The following is a 16204-nucleotide window of genomic DNA, read 5'->3' as shown; positions in this document are numbered from 1 at the left end:
AGCCTTCAAATAGTTTTCTGCTTTGTACTTGTTTGAAAGTGCTGAGATTCTTCTGTCTTTATTTGTGAATAGTGCCCATGTTTAGTAATAACCCTTTACTTTGAGTTAGTCTGATGAAAAACACTAAGCTGTATCTGAGCTATAAAGTGTCTGTTTTTCAAGCCCTGTAGATAGCTTCCTCTTTAAAAATGTTGTCTCTGAAATGCTACTTGCCACGAAGTATTTTTTCTCACATTCACTTGTATGTGGGAAAATATTGGCTATATCTCTGTTTTCTTTAGAGTGCGTGGATGAGGACATGGAGTATTCGTAACCGGGTTTGGACTCTCCCCACCCGGTGCCCGGCACCTTCTCTTGCGTCGCAGCCACAGAACGTTTGCTTTGTGGCTGTCACTCCCTCGCAGGTGGGACTAGTACTGGACCTGAGCATCATATACGTATCTCCTGAGTATGGCACCTACAGTTGTCACACAGATGGATCTCTTATTTCTTTTGTCCCATGAAGTTTAAACTATAGGAAGGTATGATGTTAAACTTGTCCCCTATGTTGTCTGGAATAACTGAAAACTCTGCTTTAGTCACTGGCAAAAGAAAAGAAACTGAATCCGAGACAAAGCTGCGTCAGCAAGGGGAGATTTAAGTCTGTAAAGTGTTTGTCTAAAATCTGCCAAGTGCTGGTCTGTTGCAGATGCCGGCACCTTGCTTGTTATTGGACGTTACCACTACACCAAACTAAAATGTATATGATGAAAGCAAGCATCTGCTGCTGAAATTTCTTCCTGTTGATAAAGTAAATACGAGGGAGGAGAGAAATCCACAGCATGTTTTTGTCTTTGTGGTATGACTTAGACTCTGAGTTTAGGAGACAGAGACTTTGAAGCATACCTTGAGGCTTTGATATGAGTTGCTACAAAGAGGGACCACCTATATTTCTGGGGTGTTTTTTTCCCCCCTCCTATTCCCTGCCTCCCACCTTTAAAAGCCAGCTGTATATTCACGTTGTTCCGCTTACACTGAATGTAGTTGTGTGACTGTGTGGTCATGTAACCACAAAAGGAAATGTTTTCCATTGGATCAGTGAGATGATTCAACTCAAATGTACGTACACTCATACTATCCCAAAATCCAGTGCGAGGGAGCGAGCAGGAAGGTGTGGACAGGGAGGGAGAAGCGTTGTCCTGTTGCAGGCAGCTTTTAAGTTAGATTGGGTTAAACATATTTGGACGTATCGCCCCTCCTTTTGAATCTCTTGAGCTGCATCTCTTACACCATGGAATTGGAGGGGAGGGAGAAGAACCCATCTTCATTCAGAACTTCCCCCAGCCTGGTTGTATAGCTGTAGAGGCATCCCGTGGCCAGATGAGGAACAGCCTGAACCATGTCCCTTGTTCAGGCCTCCGAGATCCCTCAGTTCTTAAATTATTGCCCTCGGCTGTGGCTGTGCTAAGAAGCTGGAAATTTGATGAATTCGAAACTGTAGTTGCCATATGGTTCTTGTACCAAAGATTTTTCATAACTCATCGTTTGTTGTGAGGAAATCCTGTGGTGTCTTCCCCAGCAGCCTCAGGAGCAGCTCTGATCTAAGCTGGAAAGGGCAAATCGTCTGGAGAGAATTTGGACAGCTTTACTTTTCCATCAACCTGTGGCTCTGCTGGACACTCTGCAAACATTAAATGCGCATCTGTCTTCTCCAAAACGCTTCTAATCTCATTTGGATTTAGCAATCTCTCTTGCCTACTTCTGGGGATCAGGGTCCTATTGTACATGTAGCTGCTGTAAAAGCATCGGGAAATAGTTGTTGTCCTAAAGGGCTCAGAGAAATAAAGGAGAGAATCCGAGTGGAATCCATTCAGTTACAGCATGTGCACAGTGACAGAATGCCTTATTCTGAGAGTCTTTCATGTCATAGCTTGAAGAGAGACGGGTCAGTAAAGGAGTGTTAGGGTAGGAGGTGAACAGGAATTGTTTAGTGATTTAGATGTTAAAAATGCAAAGGCAAAAGGAGTAGAATTCAGACTCCTGAAATGTTTGTTCTGCCTGTGTTAGTTCTGTCACTGTTACTGATTGGCGGGCGTGGGGTTGGCTTTAATTGTGCTGTAGCTCACAGTTTGTGCCCCATTATCATGTTGCCTTACTGATAAAATGAACTAAAGGAAGGAAATAGTATGAGACTCCAAATACTCATGTCTCCTCCTTTCCCTGTCTCCTGCCAACCCTGTTGGAGAAGCTCTGGATGAGACCGCCTCCAAATTAGTGTGTGTTTACCTGTAAGATAAATGAGGTGATGAGGAGCGTGCTGGAATGTTTACAAGTGGGATGTAAACAGAGAACAGAAGAGGAGTGAGCAGTTATGGCTATAAATAAATCCCAGAAACTTTTCCTAGGAAATAAGGAGTGAATGCAAGTGTCCTCCATTCACAGGAGTCTCTTCTGTTTTTTCAGATCATCGTAAGGAAGCAGATTGCCAGGATTTCTCCCCTGTGGCTGCCTGACCGCTGCTGAGCTGCCCTTCCCAGCCCATGTGGCTCTCCCCATGCTTCAAGAGTGCAACTGGTGCCCAACGCAATGTGTGTTTGTCAAACCATGGAAGTGGGCAAGTATGGCAAGAATGCCACTCGATCCGGAGACCGGGGGGTCCTGCTGGAGCCTTTCATTCACCAGGTGGGCGGCCACAGCAGCATGATGCGCTACGATGACCATACTGTCTGCAAGCCCCTCATTACCAGAGAGCAGCGCTTCTATGAATCTCTGCCCCCGGAAATGAAGGAGTTCACACCTGAGTACAAAGGTGAGGCCTGTTGTCATTCCAGAATGCAGTTACATGCTTCAAGAACCTGCCCTCATGTCTTCCTGGAGCTGCTGATGTCTTGCTGTCTTTTCGTGTCACTTTATTTGTTGTTTTTAATTTTTTCTCTTTTGTGGGCTAGCAATTTGATAGGAGCACTTGGAAAGGAGGAAGCCTTTATTGTAAGCATGCAGTTTCATGCACTCCTCTTTCTAGATAGAGAATATGCAGTGTGACAGTTGCAGTCTGAAGCATAAGGGTATGGATGTGTAGTTGAAGTAATTTTACTGCCAAGTTATTGTCAATTACAGCCTTGACCTTGAGCAAATGAAGTTAGATCGTTTACTGGGCATTTGCATGTTCCATTCCTGTAATTTATTGCTTCCTCATCCCATCTCTTTTATGGACCCATATCAGAAAGCTGCTGAAGCAGGAAGTGTTTCTTTCCCAGCACTGAGGTGAAGCCTTGTCCCCAGCTGCGTCGAAGGAATGGAATTTTCCAGTGTCTCTATCATTGTAGGAGGTCGGCAGCTCACCTGTATCTTTCAGAAGCTCAGTACGCTTTTGGCCATGTGTGTTTGTAGCCAGGATGGTTACGCTGGCAGGTAGCTTTCTGGGGACTCGATGTTCCTATTGCCTCTGCCGCTTTGTCACCGCAGGGCATTGGGAGGACGGTGCTTCACAGACAGCCGGGACCACCATCTGTTCAGCATCTTGCCATTTGATCTGGCTGCAGCCTGAAGGTCTTGAAGCAGTGTCAGCTTACCTGCCTCTATCTGTGTGCAGGTCATGAATGAAAGATACAGTCTCCAACAGACGGGTCCTCTTGTACCCTCAAGCCACTCTGGGGCCTTATGCTGCTCTAGTGACCCATGAGAAATCCCAGCTGAAGCCTGTGTAGTTACTAGAATCAATATGATACCAAGCTTTCCTTGGGAGATGTGTTAAAAACTGATACTCCAGATGGAGACACGTCTTCCTGAAGTCAGATACTTCCTGGTAGCCTAGAGGCATAGGACATGCGCCTCCACCCCAGCGTGAGTTTTGATCCGAGAGCCCTGTGCAGTTTCCTGATAGTCCCAGAAATTGTTCCTACTGATCTGGTGACAGGGATGATATTTCCTGTCTGAGCACTCATATCTTACTGTAAGATTGCCCTTTCACAGAGATGTTTTGAGGAGCAGATCCAGGCAGCCAGAGCACTTGGAGTAGCATTTATGTCATGACATGCTGGAGTCCTGAACTGCTCTGAAGTTGTGTTGAGCCGCCTGAACCTTGTTAGTGTTGTCGCCTGCAGATAAGGAAAAAGGAGGGACAGGAACGTGATGGCCTGCATCAACTGAGCAGTGCAGGATTTCCTCACGTTTGTGATGAATCATTGGATTCAGTGCATCTGGCATCTGATGCTCCTGGCAGCTATTTGATGCTGGTGACAAGCTAATGAAAGATTTTTGTCACTGCAAGTTAGGAGATGGGCTGAGAGCCTTATTTTCAGGGCTGAGGGAGTCCCAACAATGATTATGTCAACTCTAGCTAGAAATGTCAACTGTCCTGCTCTGTGGCTGGCCAGACAGATATATTTGGAGTCTGTGCTGTGAAAGATCTATACCTTCCTTTGCACTGTGGTGCTTTCCAGGAGCCCTCAGAAGGTAAAACTGGACAGGACGCAAATGGTCCTGCACCTGGCTGAGGTTGTTTTACTTCCAGGGCCTCCTGTTTTCATCACTAGGAAGCCCTGGGACCTTGCAGATCCTTTTTCTGTGAGACTGGCTGACTTGTGATATGAGTGGCAGGTATCACCTCAGGCTAAGAGCTCTGTATTTCGTAGCTCAGGTGCTGGAGAGCTCCTTTAGCAGAGAAAGCCCACTCCTCCTTGGCCTGCAATGTCCTTGTCAACAGCAGGAATGCTTCTGCGGGACGTAGATACTTACCCAAATGAAGTAGATACATATTTTGTATGCTTTGCCCCCCTCAACATCTTGGTAGGCTGAGCTTGACTCTCTCCAGTTGGACGACATTTGCTGCAGGACTGAATGGAAGGAAATAATCACACCCCTCAGCCTACCAGCTGTGCTTTTGTCCTTAACTTCCTGTGGGTGACAGAGCTTCCCCTGCTGCTGCCGACTGTTCGCTCAGGTTCGCACAGGGCACTGTTTGGGAGATTTCTCCTCTGTGCTGTGCTAACAACGCTCGGGTTCTTGTAGTCTTAAACCTCCCTTCATTGCTATGGATTTGCTTTATTGCTGTGAGCTACGTTTTCCTCTCTCCTGTTCAACATTTGGGTTGCGTCTTCCCTCCCCTGGGAAACAGAGCTGACGTGTCACTTCTGTCTGGCAGGTGTGGTATCTGTCTGTTTTGAGGGAGACAGCGACGGCTACATTAACCTGGTGGCCTACCCCTATGTGGAGAACGAGGCTCTGGAGCAGGATGATATGCCAGAGAGGGACCAGCCACGACGCAAGCACTCGCGTCGGAGCCTTCACAGATCAAGCAGCGGCACTGAGCACAAGGACGAAAAACCTGGCCTGCCCAGTGACAGCACTGAAAGGTAAAAGCTTTGACAGCCCAGTGACAACATGATGAGGCGGAAATCTCTCTTCCCTTTGAGCTCTGGTGCTTCTTTTGTTGAGAGCATTTTGCACTTCCATATGGTTGGCAGGCTGTATTCAACTTGCTAGCCCCAGCAGACTGTGTCAGGAGTTTTGCTGGGCTCATGACAAACTCGTCCACATGACGTGCTTCTTGGCAGTTTATTGGATGGGGATCCAAAGGGTGCAGAGCACAGGTCTCTGCCTTCTCACACTAGCTGGAGCTCCCTGAGAAACAAATGTTCCTGCTTATTCTATCAATTACAACACAACCTAGCAGAGATGTTAGACCAGATCCTTGAGCGTGGGTCCACTGCCCAGGGTTTTAGTGAGGGTTTGCTGTTAAGGAGGTTTGTGTTGTATGAAGTGTGCAGCAGGAGAAGGAACAGGAGATAGTCGTGTGCGAGGGGAGGGTAGTACAGTTGTAAGTATCTGAAGAATGCATGGATTCTAATGGGCAAGTTTGTTCTGTTTTTGTATCAGCAGCATCCAGGAAACGAAGAGTCCCAGGGTGGACTTGCACATCCATTCAGATGTTCCATTTCAGATGTTGGATGGGAACAGCGGTCTGAGCTCTGAAAAGATCAGCTATAACCCCTGGAGCCTGCGCTGTCATAAGCAGCAGCTGAGCCGCATGCGGTCAGAGTCCAAGGACCGAAAACTCTACAGTATCCTTTGGGAAGCAGAACTGAGTGTGTCAGGCTGTTGCTCTCACCTACGCGTTTGTGCCTGAGGCAGCTTATTTCCTTTGGCTTTCCCATCGTTCACGCAAGCAAAGCTGTATTAGATTTCTTTTTACTATTCCTTCCTGCTTCCCATGCAGTGACACTAATGTCCAACGCTGCTCAGAGAAGCCATGTTTCTGGCTAGATTCCATGTTTTCTTTCTTTTCTGGTCCTTCTCTTTGTGGGCTTGTGTTTTGAACTGTAGTTTTTCATGTCAGGTTTTGCCTGACAGCAGATGCGGGTCTATCCTGTTCAGTGATCCCTTGGGAGGGAGCCGTGTTTGTCCTTGTCACCTTTCTTGAGTCTCTTCCAGTTCTGGAGGCAATGGCCAGAACTGCACACAGTACAGAAGATGCAGGTGAACCAGATTTCCACTGCTGTGTAATGCTGTTGTATCTCGTCTCCCTCATAATTCCGAACTAGCTCTCTTGTTCTAAATGGTATTTTGTTACCCCCAGATCCCACTCCTCACTGGTAATAGTTGTCTCAAAACACACTGCTTCATGCATTAAGAATATTTTTCTCCTTACGTTTATCATCTTGCTTGCAAACTTTAGAGAATTTTGCTCATTTAATGGCCAAGTCAGTCTCACAAGGTCCTTGTGGAGTTTTTCCACGCATGTTCCTCATTTTTGCAACCTTCAGTAACTTCGTACTGTGAGCAAATTTGTCATCTCGCTGTTCACTCGCTTTTCTGTATCACTTGTTGAATGGCATGGATCTTCATGCAAAGACCCCCCAGGTGACTTTGGCTGTAAGACCAGTCAGGTTAGTTTGTAGTTCCCCGAATCTCTGCAAATCAGCATTGTGGTGCCCCCCCCCCTTCGGTCTCCTGTGCCAAGGCATCGTTAAATGAGTTACACATCTCTTTTATTTTCTGTTCGACATGCGATCGCTTCTCTTGGCGCTTCAGTTTGAGAAGTCTCTGAACTTCGAGAGTTCTGGCTTGGGAGTTCCCTAAGCTCTTCCCCAGTAAACAAAGCAGCAAAATATTACTCTTATTTCTCTTTTTAGAGAGTCTTTCCACACACTCCTGTTCCACCCCCATCCCCTGCAGCTCCTTCTGTACTTTGTCTTTAAACCCTGCAGGCTGCCTAACTGGCTTCTTCATATGGCTGAAGATGGATTGGGTTTTTTCTGTGCCTTTGCAAATGACTCCTTATGCTTTTGTCTTGAACTTGCCAGCTCGTGGGATTTTTTTTTTGTTTCACCTGCTGGACCTTGATTCTATTTTCCTCACATAGAAACAAACTTACTTTTAATAGCTGTATTCTTCATCTTTTTAACTGTGTGGGCTTCCTTTTCCTATTCTCACATGTGTGCTTTGAGCCTCCAGTTTTTATTTTTAAATAACCTGTATCACTTGCAGAGAAGTAATTCTCTTTGGCTGTTCCGTTCTTTTTAATCACACTTCCTTATTTTTATGAAGTTCCTCTTTCAAAATCAAACATAACCAATGATAGATTTTTTCTAAATGTTAAACTTCTTTGCGGTTAATCTAGCTGTGCTCTGGTTGCCATTTCAGCGTGACATTGAACCGTGCCCTGCAGAGCTACTTAGAGCAAACTTAGGGGTTGTTTTTTCCCCTCTGGGACCAGCTACTGCACTGATTGTCTCGGGTTTGTTCTCAGCGCTGTGCCCTAACGGGGGGTTTGCCCATTGTGCGTGCTGGTAACTGAAGCTCCCGTTACTGTTCTGTTTCCTGCCTTTGTAGCCTCTCCGGTTTCCCCCCATGTCTCGGGCAGAGTTGCTGTGCTGGGCAGGCCAATAGCAACAGCACTGTGCTATTACTTGAGCCTTGAGGTTTTCAGTCCGTGGGGATTGTATTGTTTATCCATATGGTTAAATTGTTAATTTGATTAGACTTTAAGCTCTCCTTTAATGTGTCAGCCGTTCTTACTGGCATACCGTGTCTTTCCTGACACTAGTGCTTTGCTCTTTGGTTCCCCCTGCTGAGTTTCCAGTATGCCTGCATGTGATCTCCTTACTGCTGGCCATTCCGCTTTCCAGGCTGATTTCTTCTACCAACTGTCAAAGCCTGGGCGCCACCATTTGGGTTTTGTCCTTTTCTTCACCTCCCCAAACAGTTTGTTCTGTCTGTTCTTTGGTTCCTGTTTGTCGCCCGACCCTATCTCCTGCTGGCCCAAGTCCCTCTCTGTGGTGGCCCCAGGGATTGGTGTCTCTGACAGGTGAACTCTCCTTGATGTGTCTCTCAGAGTTCCTTTTGCTGGAGAACGTGGTGCATCACTTCAAGCTTCCCTGCGTACTTGATCTGAAGATGGGGACCAGACAGCACGGAGATGATGCGTCTGAGGAGAAGGCTGCTCGGCAGATGAAGAAGTGTGAACAGAGCACTTCTGCCACCTTGGGTGTGCGTGTGTGTGGGATGCAGGTAGGGATCCCCAAGGCTGCACGTTCCTTTCCGCAGCCCCATTAGACCTCCCAGTTAGTGTTTTCTGCTGAGCACTGAGTTACAGAGTCTCCCGCTTGAGGTAAGTACGCTACTGTTCATGGTACGTGCTTTTTGTCTTCTAAGCCTAGAACAAAGGAACCTGCTTCTCCCGAGATGGCCTGCTTTATCCAAAGCTGTTGTGTTCACAGACAATTAGGGGATTTTCTAACAAAATTATTTTTTGTGGCTCAGTGTTCAGCTAGAACTATGGTGCCTGGGGAGGGAGGCGTCCCTCTGTCCCAGCATCAGCTGACACTTGCTTCTGTGCTGTATCGAGAGTTGAAAAGTTGCTCTCCTTTTCAGGCTAGGCACAAGGGTTTGCTGCTGGTGCTGTTGTGCAATAGTTGCTCCTTTCCCTGCCCGCGGAAGTATGTTGTAATCCAGATCTCTGCCCGCAGACTCTGAAGCAATGAGGGCCCCTTGTTAATCACATGCCACAGAGTAATGGCAGTACGCCTGAGGATTGATTGTCTGAGTGGCTGTAAGACTTTGCTTTTTCAGCCTCAGGGTCTGTTGTGCTGTGCCCCTTGGGGACGCTCGGACTGATGAGCTGCCTTTTGGCTGTCCCGGGAGAGAGCCAGTGCTTGGGCACCCTGACTGCGCTCATGGGATGCACTCGTGAGCTGCTGCGGGATTCGGGGAACAGGCAGAGCTGTTTCCTGCTCCCTCTTGGGCGTGGTGGGGACAGAACGAGTTCCTTCTGCCTTGTCAGTGCGGGATAGCTCAGGGCGCTCTGTGCGTGGCCTTAGCCTGTTGCTCCCACTTGATGTGCGTTTCCGTTGGTGTTGTAGGTCTATCAGCTGGACACAGGGCATTACTTATGCAGGAATAAATACTATGGACGCGGTCTTTCCATCGAGGGCTTCCGCAATGCCCTCTACCAGTATCTCCACAACGGCATCGAGCTGCGCAAGGACCTCTTTGAGCCTGTCCTCGCCAAACTGCGAAGCCTGAAGGCGGTTTTGGAGAGGCAGGCCTCCTACCGCTTCTACTCCAGCTCCCTTCTCATCATTTATGATGGGAAGGACAGCAGGGCAGGGATGTTTGTGGAGCGCCGGCCGGAGATGCGCCTGAAGCGGGTGGACAGCTCTCTCCCGGAGAGCCTTCAGGATGGCGGCACCACGGAGCCCGGCTCCTCGGCCCAGCCCAAGGTGGACGTGCGTATGATTGACTTCGCACACAGCACGTTCAAAGGCTTTCGTGATGACCCCACTGTGCATGACGGACCCGACATGGGTTATGTATTTGGGCTGGAAAGCCTCATCAACATCATGGAACAGATGCGTGAGGAAAACCAGTAGCCCTGGGCTGCAGCCTCTTCTTCTTGTCCTGGTGGCAGGAGCAGACAAGACCACCTACAACCACAGGAAAAAAGCAGACAATTTTGGTTTTAAACAATTGTATTGCTCCATTGTTTTTAAATGTACTTGGATAGAAGAGCTGAGGGGAGGCAGGATGGAAGAGCTCCTCATGCTGACCAGATGGTTGTGACCGCACTAGCTCTGCCTTCTGGAGGAGTCTCTGTAGATGCCTGCTGGGCGTCGGGTGTCCTGGTTCTTCACTTGTCGCGTGTGCGTGCTGGAGGGAGGACCTGGACGTAGGGAAGAGAAAGCAGGAGAGCCTACGGCTCTTTGGGGAGCTGGAGCTGTGGCGTGAGGAGCCTCCTGCCTTGGGAGCCCCCGGGAAAGCCTTCCCTTTGAAATTCTCCCGAGGTGTTTGGAAAGGGCAGCGTCTGTGGGGCTGACGGTGAGCAGCGCACAGGTGCTGGTCCATGCGTTCGGTGTCGCTAGCTCTACCCTGGGTTTTGCCAACAGGGGCTTTGCTTTTGATGCTGCCTTTTTCTGCTGTTTGGGCACTGTGAATAACCAACCTGAACACAGAAATAAAATGACCAAATGCAGCCCCTGGCAGAGCTGCGGCCGGGAGGGAATGCCACACACCTGGAGCTGTGCTCGAGCCCGGGGCCTGCTCCCTCCCCGATGGGGCGGCATGGGCAGGCCTGCGTGCAGGCAGGCACGGGGCTCTGCGAGAGTAACTGCCCTGGACCACTGACCAAGCACGAACTCAGCTCGTGGGCTAGCAATAGTATCTGTAGCAGTTAACGTGACCCCAGCCGTGCAGTGGGGCCTTTTGGACCATTTCCATCCTTCCCCTTGTGTAATGTTCGTCCCAGAGGTTGTATGTGAGTGTGTCCCTCCTGCTGTCGTGCCCTGTGGGGTTGCAGTAGGGGGCTGCCCTCCCCCCATGGGGCCTCTGCTCTTCCCGCAGGTCTGTGCGTGGGGATGGTGGAAGGGGAGGCCAAGGGTTGGGGCTGACTCCCCTTCTCCTCCCTGAGGGTCTCCAGGAGGGCAGGTGAGGGGGGCCTGGCTGAGTGGTTTAGTTTTGCTTCACAGGGTCAGTCTTTCCCAAAATAAATGATCTCTCTGTGGATGAAACAGCCAGCTGCCATGCACTCTGCTGCCTGGGCTCCCTCCCGGAGCTGGGGCTCTTACTCGTGGCTTCCCATGATGAGGGCATTAACGTTTGATACTGTGGCCTGGTGGTACCGGCCCTTACCCTGCTCTGCATCACCCCCTCTGTGTTTCTGTGCTGGGACCCCCTGTTGCTCCCTCCCTGGTGTCACTGACTTGTTCCATGGCATCACTGTTACCCTCACTGGCTGAGAAACTGCCTGGTACCTGCAAGGCCAGGGTTGGGTTGTGGTGTTTGGGGGTTTTTTTGGTGGGTGTTTTTTGTTGTTGGGGGTGTTTGGGTTTGTTTTGTTTTTTTTTTTTTTACTTCAGGAAAGCTTGTTTGGGGAATACTCACCCTGCATGTAGCATGTGTGCACAGTCCGCTTGGAAAGCGTTGGTGCTCAGCTGGGGGCCAGCTGTAGCTGCCGCAGGTCTGCGGCACTGAGTGTGGAAGGGGGCAGGGGAAGAGCCAGCTCTGTCCTACATTGTACCTCTCTGCCCGTCTCCCACCTCCTCAAAAGCTTGCCGAAGCCCCCCCTCCCCTCCAGCTCTCTGGCTGAGGACCTTCAGGCCCCTCTCCCGGGTGGGGCTCACGGGATTTTCAGGGAACAGGTTTGCAGGAGGGAGCGAGGCTGGTTGAGGTACCTACAACAGCCCCATTCTCTGGCCGTGCCCCATCGCAGCCCACCTTGTGCATGTCCTTGTCCCCGGCGGGCTGCGCTCGGGCAGGCACAGGGTGCGGGGCCCTTCTTCCTGGGGAGCACCTCTGCGTCCCCCCAGCGCCGACCCCTGCCAGGGACGGGGTGCGCTGCCCGTGCTCCCCTTCCCTTCGGACCACCGCGGTGGGACTCCACAGCTTGTACATAGCCTTGGCCCGCCCCCCCCCCCTTTGTTTTTACATGAATAATCACTCTGTTTGTGCTTCACAGAGAACCAAAAACCATTAAAGGATCTGTTTTTGTCCGTTGTGTGCCGTCCCTGCCTTTCCCGGGAGCGGGGGGAGGCAGAGCCGGGCTGGGTGGGGGGGGGGCTGGCGCTCGGGCGGGACCGATGTGCTGCCGGCTTTAAGCTTCGTCCCTGCCCCGCGCAGGGTACAGCAGTGCCGGGGTCGCCCCCATCCTCGCCCCGGGGGTGAGCACCGGCCGCGGGCAGGGCAGGGTGGGCTGCGGCCCCCGGGGCGGGAGGCGGGCGGGACCCCTCTGCCCCCGCGGCGCTGCTGCTCTCCGCGTCCTCTGTCCCGGCACCCGCCGGCGGCGGGCGGTAGGACCCGGGGCGGGCGGCAGGACCCGGGGTGGGGGGGGGGGGATGTGTGTGGCGTGTCGGGCGGCGGTGACGCGGAAGGCGCGCGCGGCGCTGACGTGTCGGTGCGGGCGCGGGGCGGCGGGGGGATGCGGGCGCTGATCCTGGTGGGCGGCTTCGGGACGCGGCTGCGGCCGCTGACCCTGAGCCGGCCGAAGCCGCTGGTGGAGTTCTGCAACAAGGCGCTGCTGCTGCACCAGCTGGAGGCCCTCCGGCAGGTGGGGGCGGCCGGGCCGGGCCGGGCCGGGGGGGGGCGCGGGGGTCGTCCCGCCGCCGGCTGACCCGCGCTCCCGCAGGCCGGCGTCAGCCACGTGGTGCTGGCGGTCAGCTACATGTCGGAGGCGCTGGAGGCCGCCATGCGGGAGCAGGAGCAGCGGGTAAGGGTCCCCCCGCCGCCCCCCGCCGCTCCCCGCACCCCACCCCGCACCCGCCGCTCACCCTGTGCCCGCAGCTCGGCATCCGCATCTCCCTGTCCCACGAGAAGGAGCCGCTGGGCACGGGTAGGTTGCGGGCAGCGGGCAGGGACGGGCGGGGGCGGAGGCAGGATGGGTACGGGGTGGGCTGGGGACACCGGGAGGAGGTCAGCGTGGGTAGGGCTGGGGACCCTGGGGACACCATGGACAGCAGGGGTGTGGGTGTGGGTAGGGCTGGGGGACGCTGGGAGGGGGACACCGTGGGCAGCAGGGTGGGTGTGGGTGGGTGTGGATGGGTATGGATGGGTAGGGCTGGGGGACACTGGAAGGGGTATGCCGGGGTGGGCACGGGTGGGATGAGAGGGACCAAGGGACAGCAGGGCTGGGTGAGGATGCGGGGGGCTGGGGGGCTTGGGAGGGCCAGTGGGGAGCAGGGATGCTGGGGCAGGCACAGGTGGGGCCGGGACAACCGGTGCACTGCCCTCACCCCGTCCCTGCGGCATCACTCATGGCCGGGCAGCGGGGCCGCTGGCGCTGGCGCGGGACCTGCTGGCCGAGGGCGGGGAGCCCTTCTTTGTCCTCAACAGCGACGTGATCTGCGAGTTCCCCTTCGCGGCGCTGGCCCGTTTCCACCGGCAGCATGGCGGCGAGGGCTCGCTGGTGGTCACCCGCGTGGAAGAGCCAGCCAAGTACGGCGTGGTGGTGAGCGAGGCCGACACCGGCCGCATCTGTCGCTTCGTGGAGAAGCCGCGCGTCTTTGTGTCGAACAAGATCAACGCCGGGCTCTACATCTTCAGCCCCGGCATCCTGCGACGCATCCAGGTAGGGGTCGGGACGTCGGGCCAGGCCGGGCTGGGGGGCCAGGTCCCCCGCTCAGCCTCCCACCCCGTCCCTGCAGCTGCGCCCCACCTCCATCGAGAAGGAAATCTTCCCAGCCATGGCGCAGGAGGGACAGCTCTACGCCATGGAGCTGCAGGGTAAGGCCCCGCACACGGTGCGGGCAGCATCGCGGGGGTTGTCTTGCCTGCGCTGCTGCCCCTGTGCCGGGGCTGTCACCACGGCTCTGTCCCTGCAGGCTTCTGGATGGACATCGGGCAGCCGAAAGACTTCCTCACGGGCATGTGCATGTACCTGCAGGCGCTGCGGGCTCAGCACCCCGAGAAGCTGCACTCGGGGCCCGGTGTTGTAGGGAACGTGATGGTGGTAAGTGCCAGCCCCCAGCACACCGGCCTGGGCACGTGTCATGGACTCTCCACATCCTCCCACCGCCGTCCTCAAGCTGTGCCCTCCTGTTCCCACGCTGACCAAGTGACGTGGGCCGTGTCGAGAGCTCTGGCTGCCCTCCAGGCCCCAGTGCAGCCCCTCTTCCTTCCAGGACCCCAGCGCCAAGATTGGGGCAAACTGCGTCATCGGCCCCAATGTGACGATCGGAGCCGGCGTGGTGGTGGAAGACGGGGTGCGCATCAAACGCTGCACTGTGCTGAAGGGGGCCCGCATCCGCTCCCACTCCTGGCTGGAGTCCTGCATCGTGGGCTGGAGCTGCTCCGTGGGGCAGTGGGTGAGGACACGGATGCCTCCACGGGGGATCGGGGCTCAGCTCTTGCCCTCCCGCCTCCTCGGGCTGCGGCCGAAGGGATGGAGGGATGCGCTGGCGCCTGCGGGCAGGAGCGTGGCACTGAGCCGGGGCCTCTCTGGGGCAGGTGCGCATGGAGAACGTGACAGTGCTGGGCGAGGACGTCATCGTCAACGACGAGCTCTACCTCAACGGGGCCAATGTGCTGCCACACAAGTCCATCACCGAGTCTGTGCCAGAGCCACGCATCATCATGTAGCAGCCCCTGGTGGGCCCTGCACTCCTGGCTCTGCTTGGATTAAATATTTATATTTCCCTCTCCCGCTGAGCATCATCTGAACATGGCCGGAGCACTGGGTCGCTTGCCAGGACCGGCCTGGCTTCCCCTCCCCGTGTCTCAGGGCACCACATAAGGAAGAATAATTTAATGCTGCATTTCATGAAGTCAGCCCCCAGCCAGGGGCAAGTTAACAGCCCGAACGCCCAGCCCAGCCCCCTTGCCCCAGCGCCGGGGCTGCCGCGCGTCTCCAGGGCTGCCGCAGAGCCGAGGCCTTGGGCTCCCCTTCCTGAGAACGTCCCGCGGGGTGGAGGGGCTGTCATGGCCCAGGCACTGGGCGAGGGGGACGCTGGCCCCGGAGCCTGGCGTCAGGCCTCCCTGCTGCCGGCCTCGCCCTCCCTGCAGCCCCCTGCCCCACGCAGCGGCCCCGTGCCGGATCCTGGCCCAGTGGGAGAGAGCCCCATGACCTTGGGCAGGGCGAGTGTTTGGGGAGAAGCCAGCGTGTGGCGGGGGGGGGCCACCCGGCTCAGCTGGGGGAGCTTGTGGTGCGGGGCTGGGCGCTACGAGCTGGCTGGCTTGGCGAAGTCGTCCACCCCCGTGATGGTGGCCTTGCAGAAGAAGCAGTCCTTGTTGTTCATCAGGTGCTGGTTGATGCAGGCTCTGAGACAGGAGGAAAGAGCATGAGCTCCCCCCGTGTGGCGGGGGGGGCGGGGGGCAGGGGCTGGCAGTTGCCCCGGTTGGGGTCGCACACGTGATCTACTCACTTGCACGACTTGTGGGAGCAGGGTCTGAAGATGGCCGAGATGGGGTGTGCGTAGCAGATGGGGCACAGGTCTTCCTCGCTGGTGGGCTGCAGGGCGGGGGGCATGAGGTGGTTAGCAGTGGCAGCAAAAAACCCTGTCCCAGGGCAGCTGTGCCGGGAGCTGCGGCTGCTGCCGAGCTTGGGGATGGAGGGGGGACTCACCAGCGTGGTGGCGGCTGCCTGCTTGGACTCCTCGCTTAAGTGGCTCAGCATCTTGTCCACCTTCGCCAGCTCCTCGGCACTGATGTACTCCGTGTCTGTGGGGACAAACCAGGTGTGCGTGGGGTGAGTGTGACCCTGGGGCTGCCCTGCGGCTGCTGGGCGATGCACGGGGGGGCTGCAGCAGCCCTTAGGGACCAGCCAGGACAGGGAGCCTGGTGCTGGAGACAGGGATCCCCGTGCTGGGGGGCAGCGAGCTGGACATTGGGCACTGTGAAGGGACAAAACTGCTGCCAAAAGTGGGCAATGGACACCCCCATCCCACGTGCCGCTGCTGGGGGACAGCAGCAGAGCCACGGACCCCTGTCCCCAGGGCGGAGGGGGCTGGTACACGCCGCAGGGGACACAGATGCCAGCAGCCCCATCCCCGCATCCCAGCTATGGCCGGGGGCTGGTGGTGAGCAGAGCCCAGGTCCCAGCGCAGTGCCCACACTTACAGGTGTGCAGGGAGAAATGGCGTTTGTCCGCGGCCGGGGCGGCAGCCGCCAGGGCCGAGGGTTCGGCGTGGCCCAGCAGATACTGGATGGAGCGCAGCTGGAAGCAGGGGTCTGCCAGCAGCACCGCTGTTGCACGTTCGGCCCTGCAAAGGGACACGGTCAGGCCTCTGCCCTAGGTACA

At 54.9% G+C, this 16204-nt stretch overlaps 3 protein-coding genes across 9 annotated transcripts in view; 2 read left to right on the top strand and 1 right to left on the bottom strand.

Annotated features, from left to right (window-relative positions):
• Window positions 1-11966, top strand: part of IP6K1 (inositol hexakisphosphate kinase 1) — a 37872-nt gene extending 25906 nt beyond the window's left edge. For 2 of the 4 annotated variants that reach the window (XM_075762815.1, XM_075762814.1), the window contains 5 exons: window positions 2443-2788; window positions 5123-5333; window positions 5860-6041; window positions 8315-8490; window positions 9342-11966. In XM_075762815.1, coding sequence (XP_075618930.1) covers window positions 2566-2788; window positions 5123-5333; window positions 5860-6041; window positions 8315-8490; window positions 9342-9851 — 1302 coding nt within the window. In that variant the 5' untranslated portion in view covers window positions 2443-2565 and the 3' untranslated portion in view covers window positions 9852-11966. Of the gene's footprint in view, window positions 1-2442; window positions 2789-5122; window positions 5334-5856; window positions 6042-8314; window positions 8491-9341 lie in introns of all 4 variants that reach the window. The other 2 variants (XM_075762813.1, XM_075762812.1) reach the window with 1 other exon arrangement.
• Window positions 11967-12346: 380 nt separating this feature from the next.
• Window positions 12347-14608, top strand: GMPPB (GDP-mannose pyrophosphorylase B). Its single transcript, XM_075762816.1, has 8 exons — window positions 12347-12520; window positions 12599-12679; window positions 12754-12802; window positions 13236-13537; window positions 13614-13692; window positions 13791-13918; window positions 14091-14273; window positions 14416-14608. Exons 1-8 carry the CDS (start codon window positions 12392-12394, stop codon window positions 14545-14547), a joined length of 1083 nt encoding a protein of 360 aa, XP_075618931.1. The 5' UTR covers window positions 12347-12391; the 3' UTR covers window positions 14548-14608.
• Window positions 14609-14698: 90 nt separating this feature from the next.
• RNF123 (ring finger protein 123) overlaps window positions 14699-16204 on the bottom strand; it is a 57747-nt gene continuing 56241 nt past the window's right edge. For all 4 annotated transcript variants that reach the window (XM_075762811.1, XM_075762808.1, XM_075762810.1 and 1 more), the window contains exons 36-39: window positions 16024-16166; window positions 15530-15624; window positions 15330-15415; window positions 14699-15225 (exon numbers count right to left, since the gene is read on the bottom strand). In XM_075762811.1, coding sequence (XP_075618926.1) covers window positions 15126-15225; window positions 15330-15415; window positions 15530-15624; window positions 16024-16166 — 424 coding nt within the window. In that variant the 3' untranslated portion in view covers window positions 14699-15125. The remainder of the gene's footprint in view (window positions 15226-15329; window positions 15416-15529; window positions 15625-16023; window positions 16167-16204) is intronic.

This window comes from Balearica regulorum, chromosome 10, assembly GCF_011004875.1.
Source record: "Balearica regulorum gibbericeps isolate bBalReg1 chromosome 10, bBalReg1.pri, whole genome shotgun sequence".
Lineage (NCBI taxonomy): Eukaryota > Metazoa > Chordata > Aves > Gruiformes > Gruidae > Balearica > Balearica regulorum.
The sequence above is the reverse complement of the archived record's forward strand: the minus strand, read 5'-3'. Positions and strand labels throughout refer to the sequence as shown.

Bases quoted from the DNA above. Each gene is read 5' to 3' on its own strand.
- GMPPB (XM_075762816.1), top strand. From the start codon at position 12,392: ATGCGGGCGCTGATCCTGGTGGGCGGCTTCGGGACGCGGCTGCGGCCG. The intron at 12,521-12,598 runs GTGGGGGCGGCC...GCGCTCCCGCAG, and splicing joins AGCTGGAGGCCCTCCGGCAG to GCCGGCGTCAGCCACGTGGT. The intron at 13,538-13,613 runs GTAGGGGTCGGG...CCGTCCCTGCAG, and splicing joins GCATCCTGCGACGCATCCAG to CTGCGCCCCACCTCCATCGA.